This window comes from Salarias fasciatus, chromosome 12 (assembly GCF_902148845.1).
Source record: "Salarias fasciatus chromosome 12, fSalaFa1.1, whole genome shotgun sequence".
NCBI classification, from domain to species: domain Eukaryota; kingdom Metazoa; phylum Chordata; class Actinopteri; order Blenniiformes; family Blenniidae; genus Salarias; species Salarias fasciatus.
Genome location: NC_043756.1, coordinates 32091736 through 32111005, shown reverse-complemented (window position 1 = coordinate 32111005; position 19270 = coordinate 32091736). Strand labels below are relative to the sequence as shown.

At 46.5% G+C, this 19270-nt stretch overlaps 1 protein-coding gene across 1 annotated transcript; it reads right to left on the bottom strand.

Moving 5' to 3' along the window:
- Nucleotides 1-2385: 2385 nt before the first annotated feature.
- Nucleotides 2386-17485, bottom strand: plpp7a (phospholipid phosphatase 7a (inactive)). The gene is made up of 4 exons (XM_030105834.1): nucleotides 17301-17485; nucleotides 3302-3627; nucleotides 2706-2887; nucleotides 2386-2630 (listed from the first exon to the last, which is right to left on the bottom strand). The coding sequence occupies exons 1-4, from the start codon at nucleotides 17483-17485 to the stop codon at nucleotides 2424-2426; spliced, it is 900 nt and encodes a 299-aa protein (XP_029961694.1). The 3' UTR covers nucleotides 2386-2423.
- Between the last annotated feature and the right edge of the window lie 1785 nt (nucleotides 17486-19270).

The window sequence follows — 19270 nt, the reverse complement described above, 5'->3', positions numbered from 1 at the left end:
TCAAGGTAATCTGAAATATTTCAACACCTGTCACATGTTTGCTGAATAGTTTAATACTGGGGGTGTAACGATACACAAAAATCTGGGTTCGATACGTACCTCGGTTCTGACGTCACGGTTCGGTTCGGTTTCGATACAGTAGGGAACAAAATGCAAAACCTAAATGTTCTTGTTGTCCATGCTTCCCATGTCCGCCTGTCTGTGTCCGCTTTGCGGCACATCACTGACACCAACGCTCTTCTCTCCTGCTACATTTGGGCTCAGCTGTGTACGTTCCATGCAGCCGCACTGATCCACGCATCCTCCAGAAGCTTCTCCGGCTCTCTAGACTGTTTATCTGCTCCTTTATTTCAGATTATTTATAGGAAATTAGGCACAGACATTATCAGTACGTTATCATTTAGTATCAGAGTTTATTTAGCCTTTTTTTTTGTTTCTGAATCTTGGGGTGGCGCCCGAGCGTTAGATACTTTCACTCAGGGTGTGAACTATGGGGGGGCCAGGGGGGTCTCAGCCCCCCTTGATGAGACATGAGCCCCCCTGAAAACATGATTTGTGAAATTTTGGGGGGGGCCCTAAATATTGGAAAAATGCTGTTTCCCCCATGTATTTCATTTAATTTATTATTATTGATTTAGTATGATCATAATCATGGATTATATGCAGAATTAGGCCAATTTTAAAGGATGATTTGCGCATCACTATTTCACTTTAATAAAAATGCCAACCTGCATGTAGTACTTGTCCTCACCATTGAAGCGTGGGGACGCTATGCCTAAAGCGTCACTTAAAGCAGACATGTTCCCTCCGAGGCACGCGCATCCCCCCCAGTGAGCCCCCCGACAGCCGGTATGGTTCCACACTGCTTCACTTCTGTGACAGACCTTCTCCTCCTCCTGACAGAGTCTGCTCTCTCCGTCCTCCAGCTTTTCTCTGAGTTTCTTCAGACGGAGTTGCAGCCTGTTCGCTTCAGACTCACTTTTCAAAGTTCGCGTCTGTCGCGGTTTGTTTGCTGTGGCGCTCTGGCGCATGCGTGTACCGGCGCGACGTGCGCATACGCGCAACGCGGTCACAGAATCTGTCCTGCGCGCGGACGTCCGTGGACAGAAATTCATGACATTTACGTCCCAGGGACCAATGCGCCACGCGGACATGTGGAGCATGGATGAAGCTGCTAGCAGTAGCAATCATGGCTGCAGGTGTAGCTGCACATGCTAGCCGCAGAACGTAAACACACGCACCATCCGGCCCGTGAGCTGGGGAAAAAAAAAACAAACTTTGGCCCGTGAACTCACCCGTGCACAGTCCTGTACCGAACTGAACGGCCCGTACCGGAACGGTTCAGTACAAATACATGTATTGTTACACCCCTATTTAATACCACAATCAAAGCATTTAAATCTTTTTTTTTTCCCAAAAAAAATAATAGAAACATGTCATCTTCAAACGATTCAGTGTTTTGAATAAACTTAATGTCATCAAGAAGTTCAAACTGATTGAGGACAAAATCTTCATGGGGCCCTTTCACGGCAGCCGCATAAAATCCAGATTATAGACCAAATTAGGATTTTCTGGGAAAATCCCCATAATTTATGCATGTTTGAATGCTCCCCTGAACTCAGATGTAGATCATTCAGGTGCACTCTTCGAATCAGCCAGTTTCAAACTGGACCATGGGACTGTCCAACAGCTCCAGTGAGAGTATGTCATGTGGAGCTCAAAGCATTTTAATAGCAGAATAAACAAAACCAACGGCATGAGTCAGAAGAAGCAGATGCACAAAGAAAGGGTTAGAAACTGTCTGGAGGTCAGAGGTCAGACATGGAGTGGTGAAGAAGAGCCGAGTCTTTGACTTTCCTGGTATGAAAGCAGCCATAGATACCCAAACTTCTTTGATCCTCCAAAACCACCAAACCACAAGTTGAACACCTCAAACTGCCCTCAGACCAACACATTCCACGCCCAAGACCCACATCTTTCCACCAGGGCCACCGTTACCAGCACAACCAGACCCAGTCAGGATAATCTGAACTGGTCCAGGCTAGATTCCAGCAGCCTGAGAACAGTTTGCAAACAACCCAGCATGGGCCAAGAGAGATGTTTCACAAAGTCCCAACAAATGGGAAGTACTTCACCAAAGTGGTCTCGACAAGTTCAGACTGGTCCAAACTGATCAACACAGACCGGATCAGACCAGTCAGGATACTTAGACAAGGGAAACCCAAACAAGACAGGTTTGGACCAGGTTTTAAATGGTTTATTCCAGAAATGTCACTGTAAATCAATTCCTAAGAATCCAATTGACCAGGTAATGAAACTGTAGAAAAACCCAACAGGACCAGTGAGAACCAGTGGACTGGAACAGAACAGTTTGTAGCAGTCATTGTGCCATCACAATCAGGTTGAACCAGTGGGGACTAGTTCTAAAGCAGGGGAGTCCAGCACAGGCTGCCAATAGACATGAGGGTCTGGCAGGTTGCAGAATCCAACCAGACAGACTCCACTAGGCTGAAATGCAGGAAGCCGAGTGCGAATCCACAACCGACGTCAGACAGGTGATGTTTGCCCAGTAGCACACGGGACACGCCCACCAAGAAGGCCCACAGGTAGAGCAGGATCCTCAGTGGAACCTGGAGGACAGAAACTGTCAGCACCCACACCGGATCTCATTCGGCTCAACATCCCAGGGACGGGGACACACTGACCGCCAGCACCAGGTGCGTCAGAAGGAACTTGGACACCATAATGGCTCGGCTGGCATGGGCTGCTGGGAAAGAATACACATCCATGGCAATGTAGTCCAGGAAAGTGGGCGGGACGTCCCATGGTCCTCGACGCTTCACCAGCTTCTGCATCCCAGCAACTGTCATCAGGTCCAAGACCAGAGCTGCAGACAGGAGAGGGATAGATAGGAGAGGGACAGAAAAATAGGTGAGAGACCGACAGGAGAGAGACGGGCAGACAGGTAAGAGACAGACAGGAGAAACAAGCAGACAGGTGAGAGACAGAAGAGAGAGACAGGAGAGACACAGGTGAGACAGACAGAAGAGAGAGACAGCGAAGTCAGACAGGAGAGAGACAGGTGAGTTCTGTAGTCTGGATATTTCTGCCCTGCTTAGATAGGAAATAGCAAGAGAAAGTAGCAGCTCTCCCACTGTGGCTGTGGGTGGTGCACCTGTAAACTCCATCCTCCTGTCCTGTCAGCCTATGGTAGACAGCCGAGGACAGTGGAGGACAAGATTCAGTGACGTGTTCAAATGATTCAAGCCCACACCCGGCTGAGACAGAAATCGTTTCTCACCCAGCAGCAGGTTGAGCAGGACTTCCTGTCCAGCCATGGTGCTGCTCCTCCACAGACAGATCAGTGTCCCGGTGATCCAGGGCAGGAAGTGTCCTGTGAGGGCTAGCAGGGAGATCATGGAGCGGAGCCCTGGGGCCCCTGCGGGGCCCCGGACCCCCACACAAACTCCCAGACGCTTGGACAGACTGATGTCGATGGCCAGCAGAGAGCTGACAGCAATGCCGCCAAATGATGGGTTGAGCTGCATGCAGTCCTGCTCCGGCCAGCGGGGGGCTTCTCCCGCAAGACCAGACCCAGGACCCGAATTAGAGGTGTCTCTGGACCACCTGGAGGGAGGTGGTGGGGGGGGTTAGGGGGGACAAAGAGAGAGAGAGACAGAATCCTTTTTTTTTTTGTCACAACAGTGTTTCAAGTGGAAATGCACCATTTTTCATTTTCTTTTTCAGAAAATTCCACTTTCAAATAGAGTTGCGAAAATAATTTAGTTATCATGTCATGCTGCTCCACTAGTGTATTTATTTCTATATATTTATTAATGTCCCTTTATAAGTTACATTAAATTCCAAAAATCACTATCATATACAACAAAGCAAACTTTTCCTCAGTGTTCTAGCGCTCAATCCCAATTCCCCTCACAAAATAAGAAAGAAAAGTGCTTATAAAAGCAAAAACGAAAAAAATAAAATGACAAAAATAAACCATAAATGAAAAGTAGATAACAAAATTGTAATAACTCTGGATATTATTTACAGAATATACCAGAGTCCTGGAACCTTGAGGTAGGGTTTCCGCTATAAAAAAACTGGCATCAGACAACGTGACCGGCAGGTTTTCAATTTACCAGACAAGCGTTTGATTTCCCGGTCAAATATTATCTGAATTTATTGAGCTGAAATGCTGCAAAGTATGCCCCTGCAGCTTCCGCGAGGCTGGGGGGGATTCTTTTAAACAGGCCCCGCCCTCGCCTGTGCGGACAAAATTTCAATAGAGTGGTAGGGGGGAATTTATTCAAAGATACATACACACACATATATATATATATATATATATATATATATATATATATATATATATATATATATATATAAATTGTGTTCTCGCCACCCCGGCGGTATTGTGTCTGTCTCCTTCAAGCTCGGGTCCTCTACTAGAGGCCTGGGAGCTGGAGGGTTCTGCAGGGTCTACCAGAGGCCTGGGAGCTGGAGGGTTCTGCAGGATCTTAGCTGGTCCTAGGATTGTGCTCTTCTGAACAGAGCTCTCAGATGTTGTTCCTGGTCTCTGCTGGAGCCATCCTCCCAGCTTGGGGGTTCCTGCTCCCAGTGTCCCGATCACTACTGGTATCACTGTTGTCTTCACGCCCCACACTCTCTCTCTCTTCCCTCAGTCCTTGGTACTTCTCCAGCTTCTCTGCTCCTTTTTCCTGATGTTCCATCACTTGGGATTGCTACATCTATCACCACAGCTGCCTCCTGCTGTTTATCCACCACCACTGTGTCAGGTTGATTGGCCATCACCTGCTGGTCAGTCTGGATCTGGAGGTCCCACAGGATCTTGGCTGGATTGTTCTGGACCACCTTTGGAGGAGTCTCCCAGGTTGACCCTGGGACCTCCAGTCCATACTGGGTACATATGTTCCTGTACACGATGCCCGCTACCTGGTTGTGCCGTTCCATGTCTGCCTTGCCTGCCAGCATCTGACCCCCTGCTGTGATGGTCTGTATTGTCTCTGGGGCTTCTTGGCACAGTCTGCACCTGGGGTCTTGTGTGGTGTGGTAGATCCCGGCCTCTACTGATCTTGTGTTCAGGGCCTGTTCTTGTGCAGCCATGATTAGTGCCTCTGTGCTGTCCTTCAGTCCAGCCTTTTCCAGCCACTGGTATGTTTTTCCAAAGTCAGCCACTTCTTCAATGTGTCAGTGGTCCATGCCATGCAGGGCTTTGTCTGTCCATGATAGCTCCTCTGGCTCCTCCTTACTGGGCTTTTGGTGTCTGAGGCATTCACTTAGCAGATCATCACCGGGGGCCATCTTCTTGGTATACTCATGGAGGCTCTTGGTTTCCTCCTGGATAGTGGCTCTGACACTCACTAGTCCTCGGCCTCCCTCCTTTCTCTTGGTGTATAGCCTCAGTATGCTGGACTTAGGGTGGAACCCTCCGTGCATTGTAAGGAACTTTCTTGTCTTGATATCAGTGGCTTGCATTTCTTCCAGTGGCCAGGATATTATGCCAGCAGGGTATCTGATTACTGGTAGGGCGTAGGTGTTTATGGCCTGGATCTTATTTTTGCCATTCAGCTGGCTCTTCAGGACCTGTCTTACTCTCTGTAGGTATTTGGCTGTGACTGACTTTCCAGCTGCCTCCTCATGGTTACCATTTACCTGTGGGATCCCCAGGTACTTGTAGCTGTCCTACACATCTGTTATGTTCCCTTCAGGCAATTCAACTCTTTCAGTTGTGATCACCTTCCCTCTTCTAGATACTGTTCGTCCACATTTATCCAGTCTGAATGACATCCCGATGTCATTGCTGTGTATCCTGGTGAGGTGAATCAGGGAGTCGATGTCTCACTCATTCTTGGCATACAGTTTGATGTCATCCATGTAGAGGAGGTGGCTGACAGTTGTTCCGCTCTTGAACCGGTATCCAAAGCCACTCTTGGTAATGATCTTGCTGAGGGGGTTCAGGCCTATCAGAACAGCAGGGGGGACAGGGCATCACCTTGATATATGCCGCATTTGATGCTCACCTGTGCTTTGAGTTGGCCTGTAGACTTGTCTTCCACAGCCCCATTGAGTTCTGAAAGAAGCTCCTTAGAGTCCTGTTGATGTTGTACAGTTTCAAGCACTCCAGTATCCACGTGTGTGGCATTGAGTCAGAGGCTTTCTTGTAATCAATTCAGGCAGAGCACAGGTTGGTGCTGCGGGCCTTGCAGTCTTGGGCAATTGCCCTGTCAACCAGTAGCTGGTGTTTGGCCCCCCTGGTGTTATTGCCAATCCCTTTTTGTGCTTTACTCATGTACTAATCCTTGTGCCTACTTATCTTGGCCGCTATGATGCCTGATAGGAGTTTCCATGTGGTGCTGAGGCAGGTTATAAGCCGGTAGTTTGATGGTGTTGTTCCCTTCTGGGTGTCCATGATGAGGACTGTCCGACCTTGGGTTAGCCACTCTTGGTGGGTCCCTGATATTAGCAGCTGGTTCATTTGTGCTGCAAGGCGTTCACGGAGTGCAGTTAGCTTCTTAAGTCAGTAGGTGTGAATCTTGTCGGGCCTTGGAGCTGTCCAGCTCTTCATTTTGGCCACTCTTGCCTGTACATCTGCTGTTGTAATTACTACTGGGTCTTGTTCTGGGAGGTTGCTGTGCTCTGCCTGCAAGCCTGCCAGCCATTGGGCATTGGTGTTGTGTGACACATCTTTCTCCCAGATACTCTTCCAGTATGCCTCAGTCTCAGCCCTGGGTGGGTCTGCTGTTGTCTTACTACCCTGCCACTGAGAGTAGACCTTAGCTGGATTGTTGGAGAACACTTCTCTACGTCTCTCGTGTATCTCTTTAGGCGGGTAGCTAGGGCTGTGAGTCTTTGCTTAGCAGTCTCCAGTGCCTCAGTTATTGACAGCTTTCTGTATTTCTTGGGCAGTTCTTTCTTGAGATTCACCCCTCTGCTTAGTTCTGCGAGGAAGCTGACTTCTCTCCGTGTTGCCATGATTTTTGCCTCTAGCCTCTGCCTTTGCCTCTATGGAGGTTTGAGGTCACTCCAGCTACTCATGCTGTTCATCTTGTAGCCAAGCATCTCTAGGATGACTGTTGCTGTTGCATATATCAGCTGATTGGTCTCAGTGGTGGTGCTGGTAGGGATTGTTAGCAGTGCTGTGTTCACATCTTCCAGTAGAGATTCCGATGGTACTTTATCATTACTTAGCCTTGGCAGCCAGGAGGGTGTTGATTTCCCCCAGGACATCATGATCTTCTCTCTCAGGTCAGCTGCTCTCGTGTTCAGCTCTGTTATTGGGGCTTGGTACCCAATTTCGTATGACCTGTCGTTCTGGCTCCCCCTTGATGTAGCATCTTGTACCGTGGGTGAGGTGCTGACCTCTCATGCACACTGGATGCGGTCCGGCTACGGAACGGCACCAGTCCGGCTCTGGCCCGGTACACCGCAGCACTGTGATTCACACCGCCTGCGGTGTCTCCGCAGTCAAGCCGGAGGAGGTTGCCAGATCTGTCGTTATCCCCGTAGACAATTTTTTATTTTTTTCCCTTGTCCTGTTTGGCAGCTGGGGCGTGCAATATTGTATGATTGTAGCCTTTTACTATCCGAACAGATTTTAATGTCAGCAGCAGGACGAGACTGAGTCTCCTCCTGCTGCTGCCTTTATTTAAAGCTGGCATCCGGCATGGCTGCCGGACAGGACCGGGACGGAGACGCTCAGAGAGCGAGAGACAGAAAGAGAGAAAGATAAAGAGAGGGGGAACGGGGGGAACCAAGAACAATCCCAAACCCCCAATCTAGACAACACCAAAACAGAGCCGACAACCAAAACAGAAAATTACAGAACCATACATACATTTTTTTTTTTCGAACCATATTAGTGAACAGACCAGGCCACAAAAATAAAAGGTGTGGGGAGGAAGGAAATGCAAGGACACCACAAACCCTTTTCTTTTTTCTTTTTTGTTTTTTTTTAATGTAGCTAGTCGTAACTAGTAGTAAACTAGGGGTGTGCATCAAGAGAGGTCTACTACACATCACCATTAGTCTACCACCACAAGAAGACAAGGTAACCCAGTATGTGAAGACTGATTAAAGATCAACGTGATCATGTGAATATGATGGTGACAGTGATGGTGATAGTGATCATGCATATATGACCTCTGACCTCTGAGAAGGCCAGAAGCAGGCCAGAGAGGCCCTCAGAGCCCAGACAGCCGGCGGTCATCACAGAGCCCGGATCCAAGTCGCCCCCCCAGGCAGACGCCCACGCTCTGGTCCAGAAACGGGGCAGAGGAAAGCCCCGGCCGGGGACCCCGGCAGCCCCGGGGCCCGGGCCCCGCGGAGCCACGACCGCCTGGGGCGGGCAGGGCCGAGAGCCCAAGGCTCAAGAGCCCAGGAGCCAACCCCCCACCCAGGCGGAGGGCCATGACCCACCCGGGAGAACCGGCCCACACAGGCGGCTACCCACCCCAGGCCAGTACACCCCCCAGCGCTCCGGCCACGCACCCCGAGATCCAGGGCATCACCCCCCCCCTCCCCACCCCCCCCCCCCCCCCCCAACCCGGAACCCACCCCCCTGTCCACCGCCCGGCCCACCCCTCCCACCCCCTGTCCTCTCCCGCCTCACTCCCCCCCGCCCCAACCCAACACTCATACCCACTCACTCATACTGACACACACACATGCACACACGCACACACACAACCACTCATCCCTAAACCAGACGCACACACACACTCACATTCCAACACACTCACACACTCTCACGCACACGCTAACAAGCACGTGCGCGCACACACAAACACAAACACACACACACACACACACACACACACACACGTGTGTGTGCATGAGAGCGGGGGGAGAGAGGGGTCTGGGGATGCCGCAGCACCCCCTTCACCCAGGAGCCCCCCGATGAAGGACAGGGCCAGGAGCGCCACCCCCCCCCAGGACCAGGGCGGACAGCGACCATGGCCAGAGAGCCACCGACCCAAGAAGCACACATCCATCATGCATCAGGAGGATTGGAGGTGAGGACAGACAGGGGGCAGCAGAAGGACCCAGACCCAGGGCCCACTGCCCCCAGGCCCACCGGGGCCACCCCCCACAGGACACCGCACTCTCTCATACATAGCTCCAATCGCCCACACATATACACCCACCCGTACAGACATATATACATACTTACAGATACACACCCACACACACATACATACATGCTCACAGATACATACCCACACACACATACGCACTTACACATACATAGTCACACACATACACATACATATCCAGATACACACCCACACACTCACATACACCTACATAAATACCCACACATACAAAAACATACATACATACTCACACATACACACCCACACATATACACATACACGTACACGCACCTTCCCCAACCCCCTAACCCCCACAGCCCACCACCCCCCTATCTACCCCCCCATCCACCCCGCCCCGTCCCCCACCAATGAATTCAATTGTAATGAATTCTATGCAGAATTTTGAATTGTATTAGTTGTATATTTGAATTCTTTGTCATTTTGAAAGTATTTAAACATATTTGTGACCACGCATTTTGGTCAAAGTTGTTAGATAAGTCAGCCTCCCATTTTAAGGTCGGAAGGAAGATTTCATCTTCTACCTTTGATAATATTTTATATATCTTTGATAGCAACTTTGGGGAACTGAGGTTTAAGAATTCTTCGACCCCGAGAGGTAGCTGTCCCTGCAGTTGATTAAAGGTATACTTTTTACCTATGATAGATTTAAGTTGATGATATTCTAAAAATGCTGTGCTGCTGATTCCATATTGTGAGATGAGAGTATTGAATGATAGAAAGTTGCTGTTTTCAATGATATGTTCAAGCTGGCTGATTCCTTTATTTCTCCACTGAGTGAAGTTTACCATCTTTTTGTTTTGCAGGATGTCCGGGTTGTTCCAGATGGGTGTGAGTTTACACGGGATCAGAGAAGATTTGGTTAGCTTTAGAAAGTCCCACCAAGCCATTAAAGAGGAACTGATGTTGACACTTTTAAAACACCGATGGGATTTGATGGTGGGACTGATGAATGGCAGGTCAGAGATGACTAGATCCTCACATAATGCTGCTCTACATCCAGCCATGGCTCATCTAAATTGTTTGGTTTAAGCCATTTGGAGATATATTGCAGCTTGCTGGCTATGAAGTAATTACTGAAGTTAGGCAAGTCTAGTCCACCTCTGTCTTTAGTCTGTTGTAGCGTCTTTAAACTGATACGTGATGGTTTATTTTTCCAGAGAAATTTAGATATGTATGAGTCCAGTGATTTGAACCAGCCAGACGATGGTTTGGTTGGTATCATTGAAAATAAATAGTTAACCTTAGGTAAAGTCATCATTTTAATGGTGGCAACCCTCCCCACAAGAGATATAGGTAAGCGTCTCCACCGTAAGAGGTCATCCTCTGTTGATTTCAGTAACGGAACATAATTTAGTTTTAAAAGTTCTGATATCCTTGGAGAAATGTTTATGCCTAAATATCTAATGTTTCCAGACTGGATTGTAGCATTGGGTATACTTTGTAAATCACAGTTTATAGGCATGGCTGTAGTCTTAGACCAGTTGATAGAATAGTCAGATATTATACTATGGAACGGCTCCGGTCCGGCTCCGGCCCGGTACACCGCAGCACTGTGATTCACACCACCTGCGGTGTCTCCGCAGTCAAGCCGGAGGAGGTTGCCAGATCTGTCGTTATCCCCCGTAGACAATTTGAAACCCGTTTTACTCAATAGAAAGCAGCCCAAACCGCCATCTTGGATGAAAATGCACGTTAAAACCGCATTTGTATGATAAAAAACACGTCATAAACACATAATCATTTCATCAACCCGTCCGACATGTTCAAAAAGACACTTGATTTGGAACAAACCCGCCCAATCTGGCAACACGGAGCTGCTCCGGTCACGGAGCTGTTTTGAGCCATTTTGGTGTCATTTGGCTTCTCAGCAGTGACGAAGAACAAAACTGTTCATTCTTCTAATTCGTATAATGACTACATGACGTTGTTTGTTCTGTATTCTACCGGAAGAAGTAAAAAAATAGAATATTAAGGCAAAAACACGACAGATTTTATTTTGAAGTGACTTATTTTGGAACACGTATCGCGTTTCCTTCCAGCGCCGACTTGCTTCCGTCTGAATTGACGCGGTAGGGCTCCGGCATGCGGAAAAATAGGATCTTTGCGGAAAGAGACCGGAGCTCCGCAGCTGGACCGGAGCCGGACCGCAGCCGGACCGCGGGCGGTGTGCATCACACCATTGATTTTAATGACTACGGATTAGCTGCGGTGTCCGGACTGGAGCCGTTCCGTAGCCGGACCACATCCAGTGTGCATCGTTTTGGTACCCATTCCTGTTGCACCTCATCAATCTCCAACTGTGACAGTAAGTTCCTCTTGCGGATATTCGAGCACTGACGTAGTAGCTGTTTCTTAGTCAGCTTGGATGTTGGGTTTCGAACTTCCCACATTCTCTGCATGTATCCCCTTTCGCTGGGATTACTGCTGTAGTAGCATTCCATTAACGCTCTGTTCTCCGACCTGCTTCACGAGTGTCTTGTTCCAGTAGCCAATTTGTCATCAGTATGCCCTGGTTCCACAATAACTGACGCGGACCTTGTTTACCCAGGCGACATCCGAGTCGGTATGACTCTGTCACTGTCACTTATGGTTTCGCTCATGCTGAGGTGTGGACATGTATGTGTTAAGGGCCTTGTCCAAGGGCCCAACTGGATTACCATACGCCCTGGCTGGGATTCAAACCCTCAACCTCCTGTTCCAAAGTCTGTGTCCCTAACCACTACACTATCCAGCCATGTGTATGTATGTATATATATATATATATGTATATATATATATATAAAACGTCTCCTCACCTGCAAAGCAAGCCTGTAAAAAATATCTATTCCTGTTATTAAGTGGGGGTGTATTTTCAATCGATGTAATCTTTGTCGCTCTACGTGACAGAGCGATTTAAAAACATACCATTGGTCCAAGAAACATTTGTTCTGTCTTCAAAGTAAAGTTGTGTAACAACCTGAGTGGACTGTGTATAAAAACTGATTCTAAAACCTGCACTGAGCATCAATGAGTGATGAGGAGTCAAAGAGTGGTGTCCCAGACAGCTCCCCAATAATGACGGTTAGGATCCGCACCTTGACAGCGACTCATCTGGCTCTATGGGGCTCTAATTAGCCCCCTTAAGCTCAGACTTCTTCAACTTCTCCCGATGCATTTATCAAATGTCCAGACGCATTTTGCAAATTCCACAGACACACTATGTACCGTTAGAAAGCTTAAATTCTCATGAATCCGTCGGTATAAACCACTTTAGATGTGATTACCAAAGCGGGTAATACAAACACATTTGTCCAACAAACAGCAAATAAAGTGAACAGCACAACTCACCTTTGGAGGCTCATAACTGATCACAGATGATCCATAATCCAGATAATCCAGCAAAAACTGCCACAGTCCAAACGTATGCATCCAGGCAAAGCTAGAAAGTATAGCCTTTTGTCCAAAACATGTCTTGAAATAAGCAAATAATCCAGAATTAGACGCGCCACCGCGCGTGCACGCAGCGCGTCTCTCCGTGTGCGCATCCGATAATAATCCATATTTTATTAGATACTTTTCTCCAGACCGTTATCACACGCGCTGAGGATATCCAATAAGTTTCCGTTGCTTATTCATCATATTTCAACCAATCAAGTGACTCATCGCTGCCTCCGATGGCTTACCAGCCAACCGTTGCCAAGACTGATGGACCCACGTCATCAAACATTTGACTGACAGGGCTGGTAGCCAATGAGCTTGCTGATGGCTGGCTGGCCCGCTAGCGGGGTTTTGTGACTTCTCAGACATCTGTTGAGGGCTGCACCTGCTGCCTATCCCTGCTCCTCTCAATCTGTGTGCCTTATCCCAAACTGAAGCCTATCTGAAGTAATTTTTTTGAGTACTTTATGAGTTTTTGGAGTGAAAATAATGTAAAAACGGACCAAAACCCAACATATACCATTGTACAGAGGGCATGCAGAGGGGATGTCCAAAATTGACCCCGCCGGGGCATAGCAGTACAAACACATGTGTGAAACACTCATTTCTTGTATTGCTGCTCTGATATTTTGACCTGAACTATGTAAGACCCCAGGCTTTAGCAAAATTGTGTTTTCAAGCTCTCACAGTCCTGCCACACTTATTTCCAGGTGTTTTATGAGGGAAAAAATTCAGGCGAGAATGAAATTCATCCTAATTCGGTGTGCTGCAACATAAATAAATCTGTGCCAGTAGCACCTAGAGTAATTCTGACTGCACTGGGTGAAAATACAGGTTGTCAGCTTTCAAATGAGACCCCAACCATGCATGTACTCCAAACAGTTCAAGAACAGCATTCAGTTTACTTTGGGTATGTCTTTAGTTGAACTTTTAGGTGAAAATGGCCCCGAGCTTAAAGGGCTAACCCTTTCTTCTCTGAACTATTTTGTTTAGTAAAAAAGTCTAAGTTTCACCTGTTTCCAAATGCATTTCCAGCTGTATTGTTGTACTGCGCGCTTTGTCGGAGTAATGAAACACGCGCTACAAGTTACGTTCTGCCTGAAAAAAAAAGTTTTGTTCCACATTGACCACGTCTATTCATACAAGATAAGATTTGGGGATTCGTTGTTTTTTTTTTTTTAATAAAATGACGTGGGTCAGCTAACCCACCTGAAGACAGTAGACGAGCTGACTTTATAACACTGGCGATGGATGAAAAAATATAGCCGAAATGAGCGATTTTGCAGAGATTATGTTCTGCGCTGAAGCTCCCTTGCCGTGATCCCCGCTGAATCGGTTGGATCTAAATAACCTCTGAAGGACTCCGAGCTGCACAATGTTTGTCTGAGTGAGTATATGAGCATGACACACCTAGAAATAAGGTCCAGGTGTCAAAAAACCGGAGTTGCCCTTTAAGAACTCTCTGTGTATCTCAGGAACTATTATGTAACTGTTCTGTAAGGTGATGCTGGGAAAATGTGTCGTGGATTTATTGTATAAATCTGTGAACCTGCGTCCACTTCAATGGAAATAAAGTGATCTCCCCCCCACTCTCTCTCTCTTTCCACTATGTGAGACTAAAAAGCTATAACACCTAAACCCTGGGCGAAGAGGCTGTCTCTTAGGTGGACTACAGCCGTGATTGAGGGATCGCAGACAGAACATCAATCAGCTGATCCATTGACACAGCCTGGATTGAACCCCGGGCTCCTAACATATGGAACCGGTGTCCTGTCAGATTTTGCTACCTATCGAAAATTGCTTCTTTGCGGCTATGCGTCATTATACGTCATTAAAACCACGCCCATAATTATTTGCTCCCTGTCGGCGTTCACCCCCTGTGAAAGTGAGCATCGTGAGCAGGACAGGAGAGCTCTCGAAGAACTGGTAAGTACTTTGTGTTGTAAAGTACATATAAAACACATCAAAACTAGCTGGGGTTAATGACAAGGCTACTGGGATGAATACTAACGATTTATTTGTGCACTGAGTACTAGGAGCATTATTTAATAGGGGGATTGTATTATCAAAATATGCTCTCCTACAAATTTGGTAAAAAAAAAAAGGAAAATGCAAAAAAAATTGTTTTTTTTTTAATGGTAACATTGTAATTACATAAAAACCTGTAATGGACAAAGCTATAGGGAAAAAGTAACACAAATTTATACACACGTCTATCAAAAAATGCAACAGTAGCAAAATCTGACAAAGCAGCAAAATCTGACAGAACACCGGCTCCCAGTTCTGCTCCTTTCTCTCGTTTCAATGTAATTTCATTGTATTACTGTAATTTCACTCTATTACTACATGTCATTGATGATTGTTTCTCTTGTAGACTATGTACTCTGTGTTTATATATGAAATGTATGTAGATACAAGAACCTGTCTGTCCTATCTCCTTCTCCTTCTGTCCCCTCACCCCAACCAGGACAGCAGAAAGACCACCTCTGACCACCGCCTGGTTCTGGTTCTGCAGGGTTCTCCTCCTCTGACCTGGTTCTGCAGGGTTCTCCTCTGAGCCTGGTTCTGCAGGGTTCTCCTCTGAGCCTGGTTCTGCAGGGTTCTCCTCCTCTGAGCCTGATTCTGCAGGGTTCTCCTCCTCTGAGCCTGGTTCTACAAAGGTTTCTTCCTGTTAAAAAGGAGTTTTTCCTTTCCACAGTCGCTTATGGTTGCTCATGTGGATCTGTTGGGTTTCTCTGTAAAAGTGTCCAGAAACCACCATGTTGTAATTGGCACTTCATAAATCAAAGCTGGACTGAATTGAATTGAATTGTCTAATTGGAAGAATCCCATTGAGATTGATCACACTGGAACTGATCAGTGATCACATTAGGAGTGATCACACTGAAAATCTCAGGACCAGAGATTCATCCACGAGCAGCACAGGATCAAGGACCAATTCACTTCAGCTTTATTTATAGTGTTGCAATTACAACAGTCATTTCTCAGCAGCTTTCACAGAGAAAAAAACAGTTCTACATGTGCAAGCATCATTGACTGAAGAAAGGAAAAAAAAACTCCCTTCAAAAAGAAATGACCTGTTGGGGTTGCTCTGTAAAAGTGTCTAGAAATGACTATGTTGCAATTGGCACTTCATAAATAAAGCTGAATTGAATTGAATTGAATTGAATTGAATTGAATTGAATTGAATTGAATTGAATGGAACTGAATTGAAGAAACTTACAGAACCAGGCTCAGAGGAGAAAAAACCTGCAAAACCAGGCTCAGAGGTGGTGGCTTTCTGCCAGTGGCGGACCGTGCATTTCACATTAAGGCCTTCAGAACAGATACGCCTCAACCAATCCACCACTCAATAGCTATTTGGCCAACAAAAAAAATCTTATTATGCAGATATGCACATAAAGAGTTGCTGCACAGCAGATAGATACTTGTGCAGCCAGAATAAATGCCTTTGCTGAAGTGCACAAGTCTCCTACTACATCTGTGCACATACAATGAGCATCAACAACTTAATAAAACAGCAATATTGTTTCGGAAAAGAGGAACATTTTACTCACCAAAATCCCGATTATTTGAAAACAAAATCCATCCTCCTTTCCTTCCTCAAAAAGAGTTCAACTGCTCTGTCATATAGATTATCCGTGCGTTTCAGTTCCATAAAGCCAGGACTGAAAGTCCAGCTGCCCTGTGGGATTTCTGGAGTAAGTTTTATTTCTCTTCAGGTCTTCTTCTTCTTCTTCTTTGGAATAATTGAGGTAGGCGACCAACAACTTAGGTGCATAGCGCCCCCTACTGTATCTCTTGGTGAATGTAAATCAGAGGGCCTGGATCTGCTGTTGTTAGAAGCTAGAAGGCGCTGAGTCGCCAACTCGAAATCTGATTGGTTGAAGCAGCTGTCTGTTTGACGCTTCACTCTACTTCACTGCGCCATCGGGAACGGATAGCGAAGGCCTCGGGCAGATTTCTTTGACCCTAGCAACAGATGATGCCTGAAATCTGATTGGTTAAATGATTTAATATGAAAAAAAAACATGTCTGGAAGCAGCGCAACCACGGGAGAACTATGAAAGGAACTGGAACATACCGTTTGGAATCATTTATTAATTATTTATGGACAAAATATAATTTACATCAGTCTGTAATTCAGATAATTTTTAGGCCAGCAGAGAAGGCTTTGCAGGCCCTGACGGCCCACCACTGCTTTCTGCTCTTCTGGTTGGGGTGAGGGGACAGAAAAGGAGAAAAGGAGAGGACAGAGACTGATTCTCTGAACTAGCTCAGCATTGCTCGGCTCGATGCAGGTGGATCAATGCAGGAGTCCTCAGAGGATGAACCTTGGGGGTCTTGAGAGGGACAGAGCGAGACCAGAAACTGATCCAGCACCACAGGCTGATTCCAAAAGCAGCAGGGTCCAGGACCAGACACTAATCCAAGAGCAGCACAGGGTCCAGGACCAGAGACTGATCTCAGACCAGAAATTGATCAGAACCAGCACAGGAACTGGTTTCAGAGGCTAATCCAGGACCAGCATAGGACTCTGTGCCACACACTGATACGAGATCAGAGACTGGTCCTGGATCGGAGACTGATGTAGGACCAGAGACTGATCCAGGACCAGCACAGGAACCAAGTCCAGAGACTGATCCAGGCCCAGAGACTAATCCAATAGCAGCACAGTGTCTAGGACCAGCACAGGGCCTGACTCCTTTCTATATGAGCAGTGTGTGAGTGGGCGGAGTCTGTTACCTCCCCCCAGAGTCCTCCTGTTGACTCGGTGGCCTAAATCCGGCTCGCCTAGGACCACCGCCGCCCCCCCGCTCCTCCCCTACCATGGATTCTCTGCGAGGGTTCTGATTCAGGGACAGGAACTCAGGCCGGTTCAGGATGTTGTTCCGGTCGCGGGCCCGGCTCCGGGCCTGGCTGCCGGGCATGACGGAGCAGGCGGTTCAGAGGAGTTCCAACAGACTGAGGGGCTGAATCAGATCAGCTGCGAGACTCTGAGGGACTCTGCTATAAATAGAAGCTGGCCTTTTTCTGCTGTCAGCTGTTCGGGGGTGGCGGGGTTGGGGGGTGGGGGGGTGTCGAGCGGGGCTACAAACACTTTGAAGGCAAAGTCTGCAAGGTCCAATCTGTCACCCCCTGCAGATCCCCATGCACAAAGTACACACTCCTGACTAACGACCCAGCTTTGAAGAAACCACAGAGAAATGGATTCAAACCTGAGAACTGGACCAGGACCTCAGAACCACCAGGGCCTCAAAACAGGACCAGGACTTAACAACTTAAATGCAGCCTGAGAACAACAGCAGGACCTGGGCCCAAGAACTTGATCAGGACCAGAGAACAGGACCAAGGCTGGGAATTTAACCAAGAGTCCCAGAACTGAATGGAAACCTGAAGATTGGATCAGGATCCAGTGGGTTGACAATGAGCCAGAGGACTCGAACGCTCTGGCCACAACAGGTAAATGGTGCAAAACCCAAAATGTTTTGATTGATTGATTGATTGATTGATTTTTTTATTTCGAGCCAGACACCAAAATAAATAAAAAAAACAGACAAAATAAAAAAGAACCAAAAAAACAAACAAACAAACAACTTCAACTTCCAGGAAACTAAAAACAGCAACAGCAAAAGAAAAGGAAAAACAAAAACAACGAAGAATAGATCAGCTCCAGCTCGAAAGGGAGTGGACAAAAGACAAGCTTATTTAAACCCACCCCTTTTTTTCTTCTGACAATGCAATATGTATGATAAGTATTTCAACAAGTATTGTCCACTACATAAAAGTACTAGACAAAAAATGTAACACTGCCATCACCACTAATTTATATACAAAATTAAAATATTAAAATTAATTTTTGAATACATGTATCTACATGTATACACGTGTATAAACACACACATTATTCATATACATATTTCCATATAACACATTAAGTAGATGATGTTTGGCAATAAATTTTTCTAGCCTACTATCAAATAGTTTTTGTCAGATTTTTGAAAACTGGGGGAGCAGAGAGACCGGTCTGTAGTTACTGAAGATGTGCTTGTTTCCAATCTTGTACAATGGTATTACTTTCGCGATTTTCATTCTATTTGGAAATACTCCAGTTTGGAATGATAGATTACATATATGAGTAAGGGGTTTGGAGATGCTATGCACTTTTGGGTGTGCGGAGCACAGTCGTCTCACAATCCGGAGGTTGTTAGTTCGATTCCTGTCTCCCCCTGTCTGCATGTTGAAGCGTCCTTGGGCAAGACACTGCACCCCAAATTGCCCCCAGTGGACAGACTGAGCGTCTTGCATGGCAGCCGCCTCCACTGGTGTGTGAATGTGTGTGAATGGGTTAATGTGATACTGCAGTGTAAAGCGCTTTGGGCTCTGTCAATGTAGTGTAAAAGCTTATCTTTATTTTTAACTATAAAATAGGTTGGATATGAATTATTTGTAGCAAATTGCCTTTTATTAATGTATTTAGTATTCCCCAAACCTTTTTAGTGTTGTTCTTATTTTTATTTATGTTAGTATAATATAATTTCTTACTTCTCCATAAAATAATAGTCATTTTATTTTTATATAATTTGTATCGACGTTTAGCCACTCCTGTTCTTAACTTAATTGTCTATATAAAGCATTTTTCTTTTTTCAAGCATTTTGTAAGCCTGTAGTTAGCCAAGGATATCTTATAGCTTTGTTATTTTTACTTAATTTGC